A 19434-nucleotide genomic window follows, 5' to 3' on the forward strand; every position below is an offset into this window, starting at 1 on the left:
GTATTCTTGAGGATATTGTAATGCAATAACTTGTATTTGATAATGAACCGTACGTTCTCCTTAAACTAATCATGACTTGTTGGGAAAATTATCTGCCTTAGTTATTTTTGAATACAAGTGTTTCAACGTTCGAAAGTCATCATAATAGTTATATGTAGATCTACGTCTCTGTACATAAACCGCCTTTTAGTTTGTGTTGACATAGAAGGGTGACATGGCAGAGTTAAGCGATAAGTGGTAGACAAAGTTATAGCACAGTATCTTGATCTACATGGGCATTCTGTTGTTCTTACTTGATAGTGTATGGGCGTAATAATTACACGTAGTAGACATACGCACGGCTTTGTATTTTTCTTGTTGTTGCAACCGGACAGCTTACAAACGTGATATACAAGCAATAATAGCCTTACAAGAAATACGATATCACTATCACAGAAGGGAATTGACACAGTTTCACCGACTATCAATTCAGAACAACAGACGGCCTGCAGAATGACCTCAATTCTGTGGAGAGCATTTATGGAAATGCGCACTGGTGGTATGATGTAGGCAACTGCGTCCATCCATGACCTGTATTTGTTCAAACTCAACAAAGTATGCACTAGAGGAAAGAACAGTAACAACTGTTTACTGGCGTTGTTTTTAAAGGCCTGGTCTTGACGTTATCTTCTGACAAGAATATTTACTATCAAAATAGTTTGTTCCCCTTACGCTGCATTCACAAATACTGGGTAGGGGGACTTCAGGGGTTGCAAGTTTTCGGGGTTGTCAAGGGGATTTGACTGGTACGCACATCGTGTGGGAGGATCTGAAAATATTTTAGTTGTTTCTTCACATTTTCAAAGTCCATAGTTTGTCATCCAATTGTTTAAATGTTAACAATAATAAAACAAATTCAGGAATCATTTAATAAAATGCTTTAATAACATTTGATTTGGAAAAATCTACAATATTAATGCCATTGAATTTTCTTGGGAGAAACAACATATTTTTTTCTACTTCCAGAGTTTCTTGTTCTACTCCCTATAGCGTGTATTGAAACACCAATTATTTACTTCCAATATTAACACAAGCTGTATAATGGTAATTTTAAAACTGAATTGCAGTCCAGGCTACAGCTGACTGTACATAATACCAACTGTTAATGGGTGATTATGGCTTTGCTATAATCATTGTTAACGTCTGGAGGGACACGGGGAAAAGGGTTTAGACCTTGACATGTATTGGTCAACATGCGCCACCTACTCCAACCACTTGCTGGATGCACTTGAGACGTAACCTAATCTACCAACTGCCGTCATTTAGCGTATCTAAATAACTTGCGTCACCCTTTCCACGTCATTATCCATGCGCATATCACTGCACAGTCCCTCGTGGGCTATTCAGCTCTGGGACTATTCGCCCCATAGACGAGTGTACATAAGCGAGAAACAACCCAAGTCAGGAAATGAAATGGCTAGGACTGTGATCAGTGTGATCAAAGCTATGGATCGTCGATTTCAACTTCTGCCACGCTCAAGCTCACACCACAAAATTCACCATGCCAAAAACGAAGAAAAGCAGGGGCCACGCCCGGGCGGCCACATGCTCTGCACCACCACCAAAGCACCAAACAAGAGACCCCCAGCCCTTTCGAGGGAGCGACCATCCACACAGTGACAATCGCAATGCTACAGCCGACAACGCCAATCAGCCTCACTAAACTCTCAGCTGCCCTGCACGACCACCCGCACAAACAAGCCACAGCCAGCCTCATCTACGACCTCACCGATGGTGCTAACATCAGCTTCAGTGGGAACCGCACACCGCGCTTCACTTGCAACGCAGTCAGCAGCAACGATCGACCTGGATGCCGTCTCCACCGCCTAACAAAGGAACTGCACCTCGGTCACACAATTGGCCCATTGGCCGTGCCATCTCCGCCATGGAATAGCAAGAGAATGGAAAGAGATGTACCCAATATTAGATGGCCGGTTCAATTTGGGGGCATAACTTCTGCAGTGGCGCCGCCACAACCACTGCCGAAGCTGGCTTACCTGACTGGCTCATAAAGACACTGGGCAGATGGAGAAGTGATGCGAACCAGATCTACATCAAGACACCATGGGAGACCCTCGATGCAGTACCGAAGGTACTCGCGACTGGCTAACAATTTGACGTAGGACTCAGTTCTTGTTGGACAATGTCAATGAGGGAAGGCGCTACATGAACTATAGACACATGAAACATTAGGAACAATGAACATATACTATGAGACATCTCCCAGTGGCGCATGGTCACCACGGGGGGGGGGCTGTGTTACTGCCGCACCGCAGTCATGCAAGCCCGCGGTTTGGCCATAATTTGGGGGGGGGTACTGTCATGGGTCTGCCACGGGCGACCGGTTACGCATTGCCCGATGCCGGTACCCAGAGCCCGGTACTGCCGTCCAGGCCGCCATGACGCCTCATCGCCCCAACCATGGCAGTACATGCATAACCCCAGATTTTGGCCAAGCACTTGTCTCCGTGTCGTTCCTTTGCGTTAATGGGTGATTATGGCTTTGCTATAATCATTGTTGACGTCTGGAGGGACACGGGGAAAAGGGTTTAGACCTTGACATGTATTGGTCACCATGCGCCACCTACTCCAACCACTTGCTGGATGCACTTGAGACGTAACCTTATCTACCAACTGCCCTCATTTACCATATCTAAATAACTTGCGTCACCCTTTCCACGTCCTTATCCATGCGCATATCAGTGTGATCAAAGCTATAGATCGTCCATGTCAACTTCTGCCACGCTCAAGCTCACACCACAAAATTCCCGCCCACCCTCCGCAAAAAAAGCCTCGCTGCAGGGATGTAGCTCACAATAAAAGATACTGTATGTCTCTATACCTGGGGTACTGTCATGGGTCTGCTGCGGGCGACCGGTTAGACGCTGACCAATGCACAGCACCCAGAGCCCGGTACCGCCGTCCAGGCCGCCATGACGCCTCGTCCCCCATCGCCATGGCAGAACATGCATAACCCCGGATTTCGGCCAAACACTTGTCTCCGTGTCGTTCCTTTGCCTTAATAAGCCAAATACTGCATAAAAACCCTATTATACTTACTGTATTAACATGGATTATTGCATGTATTTTAGCTGAAGAGGCATATACAGATGAATACTGTCAAGAATCCATTTTTTGTATTCAGCAAGCCTGTATTCATGTGGATTTATGTGAATTCACGTGTATTATACTATAATACAGGCAACTCATTAATGTGAATTTATCTGAATTATTGGGTTTTCATGCAGTCCAAATACTTGTGTTAGGGAGTAAAATAGGAAACAAAAGACACACAACAGATATACAGTCTCCCCTCCACATGTCACAAATGAAAATACAGTGGGTTTCAGTTCGGTGAAACAGCTTACTGTATGAGATGGACACATTGCATGTACAAAACGAACGATAAGCTTTGGTATCATGACATTTTTCAAAGTCACCAACTCATTGATTAATTAATTAATTACCGTAAACTAGCATGGGACAGCTCTGTCTAGACTGAGAAATGAACAGTTGAGTACACTTAACCTACAATGTAATTGTTTTTTACCATTTCAGCTGAGAGTTTGAAGAGCTGTAGAGGTTCTCTCAGCTGAAACTGAGTAAAACAAACACATAGTTTCTTGTTTAAGCTTTCAACTGAAACTGTAAAAACAGCTACATTGTAGATAAAATGAGCTGTCCCATGCTGGGTTTACTATACATAATCAACGTGTGAAGATACTCTAGCTAATCATTATGTACATTCAATGTGTATGTTTCAACTGAAACTGTAAAAACAGCTACATTGTAGATAAAGTGGGCTGTCTCATGCTGGGTTTACTATAAATAATCAATCAGGTGTGATGATACCCAAGGTAATAGTTTTTGTACAATGTGTCTATCTAATACACTGGGTTGTATTACTGAATTTAAACGCACAGGTTGTGTTCGACAAGGTGAATACATGGGCATTTTAGCGTGGTTTGTGAGTAAACTGTTCCTTGAGAACATGTAGTTATCCATATAGAGTATAGACATTATGTGAATGATCATTTATATTAATCTCGATGGTTTTTCTCGGCATCTTTTTTCTGTGTGTCTACATTAATTTGTGTACTCAATCTTTTAATCAGGTTGAAATGCTTTAAGCTTATTAGCACAACCTGAGTATGAATATGTAATAGTGTTAATGCAATACTGAGACTCCAATTTATGGTGGACCGAAATGCAACTGCCAGCAAATGTGTACATAACATGCATGGCGGGTGTATGTGTTAATAATCTGAATACTGAATGTTACACTATATTGGGGTGAAAAACAAAAGATTGGAGTTTGAACGATGAGCAAAAAAAAACACTGAAAACAATGACATAAAACTTGTAGGTCATTTTGTTGGTTTGATAAATGTTCCTAAATATAATATTGGGGAATTTAGATATTTTTGATCATATAGAGGAGTATGTAATTAAGTGTATTGAGCGGGGATCCAAAATGAGTTATAAATATTTAAATTGTAATACCTCAACACACCATTCAGTATTTATGTGTGCAGTCTTAGAGGGCATTGTGTGTACAGCAGCTTACAGGCACAGTTACTTGCTAGGTAGAAGGACAACCAAATACCGTAAATTTCACTGCTACGCCAGTTTAGAATGAAACGTGTGGTGCACAAACAACGTTACGTCGTATGATATTATCTTTTGCAGTGAAAAATTATCACAATGACCTTCTTTCCTGTCAGTCCATTACAAAGCAGTTCGCCCAAGTGATCGCAAAACCAGCAGAATAACCGTACCACCAGCGTCAATTAATAGAGGTATTACTGCGATTTACTGAACTAAATCTTCTGATAATACTTACGTTTCAAGACTGATAAGGACACCTCATTAACCTGTACAGATGACAGAATAGTGCAGCAAGTTGTCTTGGTAAAACTGGGTTGAAAAACTATTTGAATACGTGTGTCTAACCCTGTGACCTTCTTTGGTGAGCCAGGTTATGTACCTTAGTACTGTTTGTCACATGAATACGAATAGCTAGCCGTGGAAACGCAGCTATTTGTGGTGGGTAGATTGCGTCTATGCGGGTCGCCCATCAAAAGGTCAACCCTGCCACGGTTTTACGAGGTTGATCTTTTGATGACCCTCATAGACGCAGCCTTCTCCGCCACGGTTAGCTGCGTTTCAACAGCTGAAAATAGCTATTGACTTACATTCCATTTCGTTCAGTTCTGTTGTAGTGAAAAATGTTATGACAGTTCATAACCCCTTGACTAACGTCTCCGCCATCGATACAATAGCAATGTTTTCCACAGATTTTATAATTAGTTATGCAAATTATGCAAAATTGAACTTTTTCACCTGATATTCAAGATATTTAAATTTTCACAGCTATTTTGATTTCCCGCTATTTTAAAAAACTGGTAATATTACACAAAAACAAAGCATATGATGTCCCAGTGGAAAACATCCACCACAATGCATTATATTGGACTACTCTGTTGTTTCTGTGACGATTCCAATGCATATACATGTATGCACGACGTACAGTGTTTTTGCTTTCTTTGCATGAGGGCGCCATTTTGCGTTTGGGCAAACGATTATTATTTATCTTTCTCAAAAATTGCACGTGCAGTCCAAGTCGACATTTTATTATACTTGTATAAACACCCCTCAATGAGTACATGTGCACTAAGTAGCTGATGCAATGGCGTTCAGAAATTATTTTTTAGATTAACGCCTACCCTATCACCCATCTCTGTGTTTATCAATTACGGAAACAATGTCGTTACGTTTTGATTTTTCGCTGTTTTTGTTCTAGAAAACATGTACAACGCGCATATTTTCCCCGGAAATATGTTGAAATACTAACTTTATTACTTCACAAGAAGGCATTGTGTACACTTTGCCATGTTGTTGTTGACATCATAAATTCTAGTTCAGACTTTAAGGTTATAGTCGTCAGCAATAACGTGTTTGTATAGCACAAGTGCAGGTTGTGATGGGAGGATGAACACGAGACATTTCGACAATTTTCTGAAGCTTAGTTTTTTAATTTGCGACAAAAGGAAGGGGCATACATAATCCATTACAACAAGGGGTTTTAAAATATTTCACCCCGAGGAGGCATTCATGCGAGTTCAATACATTTGAGATTACTGTTTAATCTGTGTTTTTGTTCAAGTCAAAGGTGTAGTATATACCTATTAAACGTTTCAGTCATTGGCTGCTTGTAGACGTAACAAATATCTGGTGAAATAATAAAGAAAGTATAGAACTATTTAGCGTTTGAGCTGTATGATCGGTTTTTGCTGAAGTAGTACTATTGGGAGGGACCATTCGATCGTTGGAGTAGGTTGGTTAGAATACTGATTCACCATTGTGTCCATAATCCTTATACTAATATTTTCTGAATTTCAATACGTGTACTCAGGGTTTCACACCTTCTTTGGTTGAGCTTCATGTGACTATTTTATTATATAATAAGTAGGATATGTATAACTCATAAAAATTTTCAGCAGCTTGTGCTATTTATATGTTTTTTTTCCTATTTTTCACCGACTCTTTCCTCTTATTTAATGATTGTCACCCTTTTTATAAGATTGTCAACCATTCTCTTTCAAAACCAAGAATAAACATCGGGGTCAGTGTGTACATTTTGTACTAGAGAGACATGTAAGTTACCCAAGATTTGCCTATTACTTTATGGAGAAAAATAAAGTTTTCGATTTTCGAAAAACTAGGATGGTGAATTTTACTTACTCAAAGAGTTTTATATGAAACCCACAAGTGGTAGATCAGAAAAGGATTGTTAACGTTTGATAGTGCGAATATATGTCCCCAGGGCGCATTCTACCTTAATGACTTTTGTCTTAACATATTTTACCGATGATGTTTTCCATGTACTATGTAGCTTGTCGTTTTTTAATCGTGTTGTTCATTGTAAGCAAAACATTTGTCGAATACCTTAACAACATCCAGTATATATACTCGAAAACTACATATCTCGTCCTATGTATATTATGTTTGTCGATTCATAATCTACCGTTAAAAATCTAAATTCTAAATGGCTGGTGAAAGTAAGGAAGCGTACCAGATTTATGAAAAGTGATGGTAAGCAACACTCAATAACAGCTTGGTATTTGCAGCATACTGTCTTCACTTTTTATATTTTACAAAAAAATTACAATGCTCGTGTTATTGGTTTCTTTGTACTGTGTTTTATTTCATTTCCACCCTAAAGACATCGTCGATAATACTCTTTCTTTTAACACAATTGCAGAACAGGGTAAACTTGACAAAAAATAGAAATTCAAAGGATAAAAAATATGAGGTTATTGTAGATTAGGCAGAGAAATTGTTCAATGATAACTTGCCATTAGCTGGAGAGGTTCCGTGTATTGTTTAATAGATTAGCAATATAAGTTTATATGTGTGTGATTCAGCTCACATTTAAAAACTCTTTTTTACTCAGTCTGCTTTTTTTTCATAATTCCATTCAGAAAATCAATGAGGTCAAATTTTGTAAATTGCAAACATGAGGTCTACATAGTTGCATTGACATTAAATCCAGAGTATTCAAGTGTACAGATGTATGGCCGCGATGATGTGTTAAATTTAGCAAACTGTATTAACGGAAATAGCTGTCTTTTATTTTCATTACTTTTACTCGGGAAAGCAAAATCATAATGATATGCTGAAATAAATAATGTTACTGGACGCTCTGGACCCAATGTTACGGTTGCTAGTCAGAGAAATGAACCCGAATCTGTAAAAACGGAATTCTACAATTTTACTATCCTATGTTCAAGTCAGCCTTGGATTTTGCGGGCATGTCATCACTAAATTGAAACTGTTGTCGGCTGGTTCACAATAGAACACTGAATACTAGAAACATTGTTTGAAAAGAGTATGGGAGAAATAGCGCATTAAGAGGCAAAATGTTAGTCTTTAGGCTACCAATATGTGCAAGCCCTCATTCAATGGACTAGGGAGAGTTACATTTTTGCATATTTGCGAATAAAAATACTAGTGTCATTATATGAGGAAAACATTACATGTTTTTTCCAGGTGAGATATCTACTGACTCAAAATGCACGCATTTATCATATTTCCAATTTCGTTCGGCGGTGGATAAGTTTGTTGACTCTCATCTACCAAGCAAGTTGTCTCAGAATACGCCAATTCAAGCCTCCGAGTCCGTTTGCCGAGAAATACGTTCCTTGGCGACTACATCATAGGGAATACATCTGGCGATAAGATTTTTGAAGGTCGGGTCAAGGCTTGGCTTCCCTTTTCCCTCGACTGGTGAAAAGGTAAACTGCTGAAACAAGCATGTGAATATCAGGAACACTTCATTCCTTGCCAATACCTCTCCTATGCACATACGGCGTCCAGCGGAAAACGGGATGTAACTCTCTTGTTTTTTCTGAGCATTGCCTTCGTCGTCTAAGAATCGTTCTGTAGGTAGAAACATAAACATGTCTATACCTTTCTTTACAGACTATACCTCTACATCATAGTATTCAATGGTTTCTCATGATTTTGTGTGTCAAGGCATAGTCTGCCCTGAACAAATTATTTAAAGGGTACCATATGATTGTTATGTCACGAAATGCTATTGTCAAGTGATCAATTTTAAGTGAATGTTTTCTTAATCGTATTAGCATGTGCAAATAGGTTTTGTCGGACCCTGAACTCACCCACAGTGTAGGTCGACCTTTAACTTATGTTGGATCGAAATATTTCCTTCTTTCGCTGCCACCAGTAATTGTTGTATAATAAGGACACTAAAGAAATCAAGGTCTTCCTTAAAATATATAAAGTCAAACTGAATTAAACCATTTATATTTCTGAAAGGTAGAAGAGATCATTCAAGTGCTACATTAGCTTATTTATATGTTGCGTTTTTTTTATTGGCTAAGCAAAAGTGCACAATATATTATCAATCCATATTTGCTACACAATAACTTTGTCAAAAGCACTGTTATTTAGATAATTTTCATTCAACATACCTGGGCGAAATTTCTCAGGTTCCTTCCAATATTCCTCATCCATGTGCAGCTTCCATAAGTTTGTCCATATTTGGGTCCCTTTTGGTATATTATAGCCACCTATGGGATTAGAAATAGCAGTATTCAGTCCTCTAGAAAATCGAATACTCTTTGGAAGCTATGCAGACGAACTGTTCAAATTATTTTCATCCTTTCTCATCAAATTTCTGAAATAATGGTAATTCTTGTGATAGATGAAAATGACTGCACATATAAGAAACCACTCCTGCTTTTAAACGAAAAGCAAGAGCGTATTAGTATGTAGAACTGTAATAGGCGAAACGTCAATAGAAATGTTACTGTTGTATTTACTCTTCCAAATTAATATACCATAAATGTACTTGCTTCAAGTTTTCACAAGAAGGTGAAAAGAAGACCTACCGATAGTAGTGTTCGCCAGAGCTTCACGTGCTAGGTTTAACGGTGCAATAGTTCTGATTCTCATCACTTCGAGAATGACAGCTTCGCAGTACGGTAATTTAGCCTTGTCGGACAACAATGGTAACCGATCTTTTCCGATGACATCATCTATTCCTTTTTGTACTTTCGCCTGAACATCGGGATAGTTTACCAAGTACGCCACACACCAGTTTATGGTATTAATTGTTGTATCGATTGCGGCTGGCATGAAAGTATAAAATTGGAAGGTCTAAGTATATCAACAACTGTTGCAAACAGGTGTGTGTATGACAGTTGACTGCACTACAGTTCAGGTTCAAATTATTTCTTCGTAAATACAGTAATGTAAACTAACAATGCCTTTCTTAGCATGAATAACAAAATATAATGTCGATGAAGTATGCTAGAAATGTTTACTAAGTTTCAAATATCACAATTAAAGTAATTTGTCATGAGACCACTAACCACTTTCCCGCAATAATAATAATAATAATAATGATAATAATAATAATAATAATAATAATAATAATAATAATAATAATAATAATAATATTTATTGCTTAAAAGCGCACTACACTACGTCTCAGTGCTCTGCACATTACAATAAAATTACATATAGACATGACATCAAATCAATTTCAGCAATAAAAAAATTACAGATAAGTACTATAACAATGCTTAAAAAGAAGAGTTTTAAGACAACGTTTAAAAGACTCACAAGACCAACCAAGACAGTGAGCATCAAAAGAAAGCTCATTCCACAACAATGGGGCAGCAATTGCAAATGCGCGATGACCATAATTAACTGTAGTGCCCCTAGCGTCACGCCTGGTAAGAAGTATCTTGTTAGATGAACGGAGAGCACGCTCAGGGATATTTATAACTATCAATGTTTGCAAATACTGTGGACATTCGCTACAAAGAATTTTGAAAACAAAAAGCAAAATCTTGAACTTGATTCTCTCTTTCACTGGCAACCAATGAAGTTGGAATAGAACAGGTGAGATGTGTTCACATTTCTTAGTGCGTGTTACGAGACGTGCGGCCGCATTCTGAACTGACTGAAGTTTTCTAAGCTGATAGTCAGGAATCCCATGCATCAGGCTATTACAATAGTCTAGTCGTGAGGTGACAAAAGCATGTACTAATTTCTCTGTGGTCGGCATATCTATCAAAGAACGAATTTTACCGATTTTGTACAGTGCTAAAAAGGCAGATTTACAAGTGTTATTTATTTGATTTGGCATAGAACCATTCGAATCGAGCAGAACACCAAGATCTTTAACTGTAGTGGACGGGGTAACATCGAAAGTACCGATCTTGAGACTGTCAAGTTTAGTCACATCTCTCTTAAAACGCGATGAAAAGTGAACTACCTCAGTTTTTTCATCATTTAGGATCAGCATGTTTGACCTCATCCATTGACGCACATTATCAATGCATAATTCAAGATCCAACTTGACATCGTCTGGACTATTACAAACAACATAAATCTGAGAATCGTCAGCGTAAAGCATGTAATCTAGGACGTGGGAAGAAATAATATCATCAAGAGGAGTTGTGTATAGAGTTACAAAAAGTAAAGGTCCTAGGACAGAACCTTGTGGGATACCAAAACGTAGAACAGCATATTGTGATGTTGTTGAATTAATATTAACACGTTGAACACGCTGAACAAGGCTGAACCTGTTATTCCAAAACGACACTGCAATCTATTGAGAAGAATTTCATGGTCCAGAGTATCAAAAGCAGCTGATAAATCCAGCATAACCAAAATGACATCCTGTCGTGAATCTAATGCTGTCATGAGATCATTATGAACCCTAAGCAATGCAGTTTCAGTACTGTGATTTGTACGATAAGCTGACTGGCATTTTGCAAACAATTTATTTTCTGATAAATAGATTTTAAGTTGATCCGCGACAATACGCTCTAAACATTTGGACAAAAAACATAAATTTGAAACTGGCCAATAATTTTTAAGAATATTGTTATCAAGACTAGGTTTCTTTATCAAAGGCTTAATAAATGCAGTTTTAAAAACCTGCGGAACAGTACCTGATAAAAGTGAGCTGTTAAAAAGGTGAGTTAAAAACGGAGCGATTTCATAAATACAATCTTTAAAAACTTCAGTTGGTAAAATATCTAAAATGCACGATTTAGAAGATGATTTTAAAACTAACTTTAAAACATCATTTTCACTGACAAGACTAAAAGATAACATAGAACAGTTGAGAAAAGGATAAATAGCATTGTCAATAAGTGGAACTAGGCCTTCTCTGTATTTCTCTACTTTCTGCTGGAAGAATTTCAAAAATGTGTCACTAAGCTCATTAGGAGGGACATTTGTCGGCTGAATCTTTGCACTGGTCTTCCTCGATCCAGTCAACTCATCAACGATCGCGAAAAGTCCTTTAGAGTCTGCAGTATTTATTCGATCCCGGTAGTAATCAGACTTCACTACATCAGCTCGTCGATTATACTGTAACCGCGAGGAAACGAATATTTCACGATGAACGATGAGACGAGAACACAACCACTTTCGCTCATGTTGACGGACCTTCCTCCTCATAGTCATCAATTCTTCATTATACCATGGTGCCCTCGGCTTGTCAGTGAATTTTTTAGACGTAATCGGCACAAGATCATCGAGAATTTCAGAAATAGCCGCATTATATCCTGTACAAAGATCGTCAACATCCACAGTTCGATTGTTACAGTAGGTTGACAACGCCAGAGATATCTTCGACTTCAACTGTTCGCGATTAGTAGATCGAAAATTTCGTCTTGACCTAGTCACGTTTACATTTGGTGGTCGAGAAACAGTCATCTTGAAATGAACCAGACTGTGGTCCGACGCAAGTATATCCGAAACACCAACTTCGTCCAATACTGGATCAGATGAGCGTGTTATCAGCAGATCAAGAATGTGTTAAGACACATGGGTTGGTTGATTTACATGCTGCTGAAGATTCTTTGAATTCAGTAGATCAATGAGTTTACCGGTGTATGATGACTCTGGGTCATTCATATGGAAATTGAAATCTCCGGCAATCAATCAAGGTACCATAGTATCAGTAGCATTGGGCTTAATTGTCCTATGTTGAAACATTCAGCGGCACAAAGCCTTTTGACAGGTTTTAGGACAATGTCAGCTTGACCACGGATGTGTCATGTGGGCAAAGCAACATAAATTTTGAGTTACTATGAAAAATAGCGTCCCCAGTGGCATTATTGAAGAAATTCATGCTTACTGTCATCATTTCCATGAGCCCTATAACTCCTTACCACAGAATAATACAGCCATCTTTCACAAAAGATTGCATTTTGATTCAAGCAAACAATATTTTTACAAAAAAACCTTCAAATTAAAACGCAGATATCTGAACTTAAAGGTCCGCAGTATTTTGCATCTTAACCATCTTCATGACAAGTGATCAAGACCTATAATTTGAAGTGTTTTGAAACGAGAAGGGAAATCAACGCCATGAGTTTGTATCTTTAGCCAAAACAAAGGTGTAAAAGGTCCGTTTTAATGAGTACTGGATGCATCAACTGACCTAGCGATCCTACATCATCATCTCATCAAAATTGTGTTGTGGGATGTGAACATTTTCACACATAGAAGCCTAGGTATTCTTTATGAGTACGTCATTACCCGAATGCTTGTTCAAGAGTGACAATATTATAAAGCTAGTAGTGAGGAAAGATAAAACACCTTTCCAAAGTCAAAAAGCACAGCCAAGCACAGCAGTAAATAAACATTTCCAGAAAATCTTCAAATTATATGACGGAGGAGCGAGGTACCAAGAGAGGTAAATGAAATGCTGGTAGTAAAAACGGGAATTGATGTAAAGTGTTCGTTTTGTAAAAAGATCAGTTAAACGTTTTCGATATTTTATTTCCACTCCCTGGCTTTCCCTAACTGTTTTAAATTTACGACTTTTCGTTGAAAAAAATCGTCAGTTATTTATCATGAAATTCTACCCCCACACGATTTCAACAATTAGCATCCAATTGAAGTATTTTAAGCATCATCCAAGTCCGAATCACGTATAATTATTAACCTTATATGACGTTACTCAGCAAGATTGTACATGTCTTGTGTACTATTTTTAAAGTATGGAAGGCAATCACCGTATGCTATAAGGCTTTCCTCTATCATCCAACAAACATATGAATGAATTACCTCCAAATATATCAGATAGTAATTGTCGTACATTCACGTCCGTCAACGCCTGGTCTGTACCTTGCCCTTCCACTTGGATCTTCAAAACATCATGAACAACATCAGAAACGTTACCTGTTAAAGAAGAAAGTTGAAATGATCATAAATCACTGGCAACGAATATTATCATTCTAGGATGGTTAGTTCTGATAATATTTAAGTGATGTATTTTTTGACCGACTAAGCAATTCTTAAAATGGTGTTCATTATGCCTTAATCATGAAGAGGAGCATGATGACAGTGATAATGTTGATGATAATTGTTTTTGTATTTGTTGCTAAAATAAAAAAGAAATTAATGTTATCAATGCGGTGTAAAGATATCATTTCTATATAAAAAAACAAAGACGTCAACGTGAATCATTACGGACATAAAATTGTGCAGAGAGAAAGCTCAGATAAGCGGAACCTATTAACTATATGGGCGAGAGTTCAGAACCTTTATAATGTTTAAACATAGTCACTGTCTTTGTGCCAACGAGAGCATATTTGTGAAAACTGCAGCTTATTCTACATTTCCATACATGTCACATAATGATTCTTGACTATGCGATCATTTCAACATTTCTACCATTTAGTTATTTATACTATACCTTTTTGCATATTCATCCTATGATCATCGACCTTTGACTGGATAAATGTTAACCAAGTATTTGACATTTTCTTCATCTGACGGACGGCTTCGGTTGGTATATACTTAAATATTGGCTCAAAGTCAGCCAGCGTGCCATTACCAAAGACAGCATTCATGTCTTTAGTGACCTGCATGATGTTTTTGAATTCAGCGTCATCAAGGTCATAGCTGAAACAAGAGATGATCTATGTCTAGGTGATGAGGACGTGAGAGAAAATATGACATGCTTCCATTCTCCGATAATAAAATGTCAAAAGAATGTCACGGCATTCAAGGAGAGGAGTCCCTATCCATTTCAAGCAATAATGGTGCTACAACACTTATCATGAGGATTTCAATAAAACCGTTCGAGAATCGAATCGTAAGTATTGAGTAAGTTAAGGTATCCTAGTGCTAATATATGCTGCAATTCTCCTGTAGCATCTAACAGTCTGAGATTTTCGTGTTTGCTAAACGTACATGACTAGCAGACAACTGTATAAAGTGTCCTAATGGTCTTAATGGCACAAAGAAAGACTTTCAAAGATATGTATTTTATTCTACGTCATCAGCAGAGCACATCAAAATCCGGCGACATTTGCATTCTTTTACCCCACAATTAGGAAAATATGTCTCAAAGAAACACGTTCTCACGATTACATTAATACAGCAGAATAAGAAGCTCGAAAAGGTAAAAACATTAAATATCAGGCGATGTCACGCTTTGCTGTTTTAGATAGAAAAATGCAGCTAACAATAAAAATAATTACCGACTGCTGGGTTGACAAAGACAGGAGATTTCCAAAAAAAACCATTGGCTTCAAAATTCCCCTAGGAGAGCTTGAGCCCTTGCGAGCTCGTGATCTGTTTTCACCACGATGATGTATGAGAAGGTTTCGAAATTTTACGCAATATCCAAGGGGAGAACATTTGTTAACGTTGAGCACTGATGTGAACAAAGAAAATTTTACCAACAACCAGAAACAGCTTCACATAGATGCCTGAATGCTGAGGTTGCAAAAGGGACAATACCATCAGGGTTAATGAAAATCTACTTGAATGCACAGAATATGCCGAGACATTCTCAAACTCACATGTTCTTACTAATAATATTCAAACTAAATTATTATACCAGCATTCCTCCCTTTAATGTCAGCAATGTAAGGTACTGCAAAGTGTGCACATGGACGTATAGCGTTGCAAAATACAGCCCGTTTGCAAACTTCGTGGTATTTGCGCCATATTGTATCATCGACATCTTATATTAGTGACAGGGGCATCCGATTGGCCGAGTGGTGACCATTTTCGTGCAATACCACGATAAATTTGTTGGCGATTTCCAACAGCGATCTAGTGTTGGCTGCAATCTGGTGTGCGCTGAAAGTCCGTGCAAATATACGTTCAGAGCCCCTAAGTCTTGTGGGTCCTACGGAAACGTCTTAATTAAACAGTCGACGTTAGCACGAAACTATAAGTATGCTCGATGGTAAATATATATTGATAATTGATATGCTCAAAGGTATTTGGTCAACAAAATACCCAACCAAATGAAATGGTAACAAACGTTAGCCTTGTCTTTTTTCCTATCCTAAAGCTTGTGCAAGCTTTCATTAAGGAGTTTGCAAACTTACCTGGCATTTCTCACAGACAGATGACTCCAATAATGTCCCTTATGTTATTAAAAATCCTGTTCTTGCTTAAGGTTATATGCACCTCGAAAGTGAAAGACTTAAACTTTTGCTCAAACTTTCCTCAGTGAAACTTTCAACCATTCTCTTACCAAAGCAAGAATAAAAATCAGGGGTCACCGTGCAAACTTTGGTACTAGAGAGACAAATAACTTGTGATTTCTCGATATATGAAATCCATAATGACCGCTATCCCTGTGTTAATTCTATGAGAAAAAATAAAATTTTCGATTTTCGAAAAACTAAGACGGTGAAAACTTTTCTTTCGCCGAGAGCTTCAAAATGAGCCCCCACAAGTGGTAGGTCAGAAGAAAATTGATAAAGTTTGAAGGCCTGAATTTCTGTCCCCGAGGTGCGTTCTACCTTAAATGTGTCATGGAATTTCGAAGCTGCCTTAGATGTTAGGTTATTTTATAGTGCATTGAGGCTGCAACATTGAATAAAGTTTACCACAAATGCGTATTTGGATTTGTTGCGTGTAGGTTGAATCCTGTTAGCTATAAAATATGTGGACTGGAATACGATAGATATGCTATATATAGATATGCAAGATTTCTTCAATTTTTCGCTATGTGAATTTTACGACAAAACATCAAACTACTGGCTTTCAAACAACAACTTTATGAGACTACATCTGACGCCAATTTGGTCATTTTTTTCATTGATGAGTGTATTTAAATGGGCCAGCGCACTTACTTGTGCCCGAAGCAAACATTTAACATCACTTTGTAAACGAACAACGTCAATATTGATTGAGCATCGAACGGTTCTCCATTCTTGTCAACAACGGCTTTCTTCATATCAGGAAACGCCTCCTTTGTCACAATTTTTTCCAATATGTGTCCGCTGGCGAAATTCCTAAAACAATACAAAAGCTGTAGTCAATTAAATACATATAATCTTTTTGCCTGTTTTTGACATTTGTTTACCCTACATGAGAAATGAAATCGTCATCCACTAACGAATGATTAGTAGAACTCAATTGTAGCCATGAAGTAGCAAACAAATTATGCCAATGTTGCTTTCTGCTTACAACGAAACAGGGCAAGTATGTGATATAGTGTCAATTCTGATTGATTTCAAAATTCGTCAGATTTTTATCTCAACTTTATTCGTAAAATTTACTTTCACCTCGACGATGTGAAATATGATTCAGTGAGCAAGTTTTAATCAAACGTGAATATAAAATTTACGGATAGCCTAGAAATTTACCTCATTCGTCAAAACGTAAACTTAAAACATATTGTGGCAAACGTTTCGTAACAGTTTTCTTAAGCTAATTTGTAATTTTATCGTGTATGACACTTTTAATTTTCCGTAGGTCATTGAATGAATAAATAAGTCGACGAAGAGTCCACATACATAAAGAGCAGTTTTTCAGAAGTCGCGGAAACATCAATTTAGATATTAACTAGTGTTACCGTTGGGGGTTCTGTAATTTCTATAACGTTTTGTGCAATCGGCTAATTACCCATAATGCTTTCCTGAAATCAATGAAATTGTCAATGTTAACATTCTTTCCAAACAACCATAAAAGTATATTTTTACCCTTCAAAACCAAGAAGAATAAATTAAAGAAAATTTACGAACAAAGCCGTTGCTGTCATGATGTTTTCAGTGACACGCCGATTTAATTTTCTGCACAATGACAGTGACACATCATAGTACAAAAGCCTGGAGATATTATTTGATAACTGGTGCCCTAAATACAACATTCCTGTGGCAAATACATGATGTGACGAATAGTGAGTAAAAACTCTTGATGAAATACAAACCTAGATGAAAAACGTAAAGGTCAGAAATTTCAAACTAAAAGAATGTTAATGTTGAAATCACACGCGAGCCAAAAGGGCTCTTTCATGACCTATTCTATAACGAATAATACTTAAAGTGTTGAATGTAAAATATTTGCATACAAGTAACGGTCTACCTGGTGACCTCAGCTATCCTGATTTTCTTTAAATAGAGCTTACCTGACGGCTTTGTATCCAATTTTACGCATAGCCTTCCACTTTTTACCATTTGTAATATTGTGTCCCCCCTCGCTCAATAGGTCCACTATGAAATATTTACACAGAGATAAAACATCAACCATTAGTCCGTCCGATGATCGTTTGGTGTAGTCAAAGTTTTTGGATCAAATACGCGTTAAATTAAAGTCATATCATTGATAATAACGATAGGCTGGATGAGTTTATGCTTAAACGATGGCGATGTTGTTGTCATTCGTGTTAATAGCGAAACGACCACTTCAACTTCCATATAATTATTGAAACAATACAGTAAGTTACTCCGGTAACAATATAATATGGGATGTTTTGGCAACAATAAAGTATATGATGATGATGATGATGATGATGATGATGTTGATGATGATGATGATGATGATGATTATTTTTATTATTATTATTATTATTATTATTATTATTATTATTATTATTATTATTATTATTATTAGATCGACTTTAAGCCAACAGTCTCGCTCGCTAAAAGACTGTGCATGTGTACATGTAAGGATGCCTTCATGATTAATCAAATGTACTTGACCGAGCATTAAGTATCTCCAGTTCACTACTTTGAAAAGGAGCTTGCAGTGTGACGGAGATTTCAAGGTGCCTTGTAAGGCATATCGATCCCAATAGTGCTATATTAAAGGTTTTGGGCAGAGGTATAACGTTGCGTTTTCCGGTTACGTCTGTCTCTTCATGTCATATAATTCGAGCAGCCAAATTATAAGACAAGAATTATAGTGCTTATTTATATATCAATTAAGATTAACCCTATCCAGAATGACTAATTTTATGCTCACGGCTATATAACCAGGGTCTTCCTGCAAATTCATCCTGTTTTGCCACGAGTGCTTCTCGCGCAAGCTTGTAGTTATTCAGCACAACAACGTTCCGTATTCCGATTTTCAGGGTAAAAATATCGCCGTATGTCTTAGCAAAGTCTAACATTGTCCATATAGGATTTCCGGCCATATCTGAAACGAAATGGGTCACAAAAGATCAGACTGTTTTCCGTAAGGCGTTTTCATCGATTTCATTTTGATGAAGGAAATTAGGTGAGTTTCCAGTCGTACCGGTTGTCCATATGAAAAGGTCATTGGACAACAACATATGATTGGTGAAACTTAACCAAAACCTTAAGTTTGCAGAACTAGTGCAGTGAAACTAAAAAGGTGAACATGACTTCCTTCGTAGATGTTAAACGGCTTATCGTAATCTAGCGACTCTTTTTGTTAGTAGACAGATTATGAAATCTGCCATGTCTGTCAATACTGGTAAATCATTTGTAAATGTCAGTATTACCACCAGAGTCTCTATGCTTCCCTCCGTCAATGGATTACGAATAATCCAACTTCTCACTGGACACAATTCTGCATTATGCATAAAGCATGCTCAACAAAATTTATCAAATCCAGTGATTGACC

General features: G+C 37.7%; 2 protein-coding genes across 5 annotated transcripts in view; both read right to left on the reverse strand.

The window, feature by feature from the left end:
* Positions 1-5039, reverse strand: part of LOC139133397 (cytochrome P450 1A1-like) — a 32630-nt gene extending 27591 nt beyond the window's left edge. Inside the window, exon 1 of one of the 2 annotated variants that reach the window (XM_070699960.1) lies at positions 4883-5039. The gene's annotated coding sequence lies outside the window, so the exon portion shown is untranslated. The remainder of the gene's footprint in view (positions 1-4882) is intronic. The other variant, XM_070699961.1, reaches the window with a different exon arrangement.
* Positions 5040-7224: 2185 nt separating this feature from the next.
* LOC139133398 (cytochrome P450 1A5-like) overlaps positions 7225-19434 on the reverse strand; it is a 60073-nt gene continuing 47863 nt past the window's right edge. For 2 of the 3 annotated variants that reach the window (XM_070699964.1, XM_070699965.1), the window contains exons 3-10: positions 18811-18984; positions 17975-18059; positions 16698-16859; positions 14294-14502; positions 13663-13776; positions 9456-9695; positions 9036-9134; positions 7225-8481 (exon numbers count right to left, since the gene is read on the reverse strand). In XM_070699964.1, the coding sequence (XP_070556065.1) occupies positions 8207-8481; positions 9036-9134; positions 9456-9695; positions 13663-13776; positions 14294-14502; positions 16698-16859; positions 17975-18059; positions 18811-18984 (1358 nt within the window). In that variant the 3' untranslated portion in view covers positions 7225-8206. The remainder of the gene's footprint in view (positions 8482-9035; positions 9135-9455; positions 9696-13662; positions 13777-14293; positions 14503-16697; positions 16860-17974; positions 18060-18810; positions 18985-19434) is intronic. The other variant, XM_070699966.1, reaches the window with a different exon arrangement.

This window comes from Ptychodera flava, chromosome 5 (genome assembly GCF_041260155.1).
Source record: "Ptychodera flava strain L36383 chromosome 5, AS_Pfla_20210202, whole genome shotgun sequence".
Taxonomy (NCBI): Eukaryota; Metazoa; Hemichordata; class Enteropneusta; family Ptychoderidae; genus Ptychodera; species Ptychodera flava.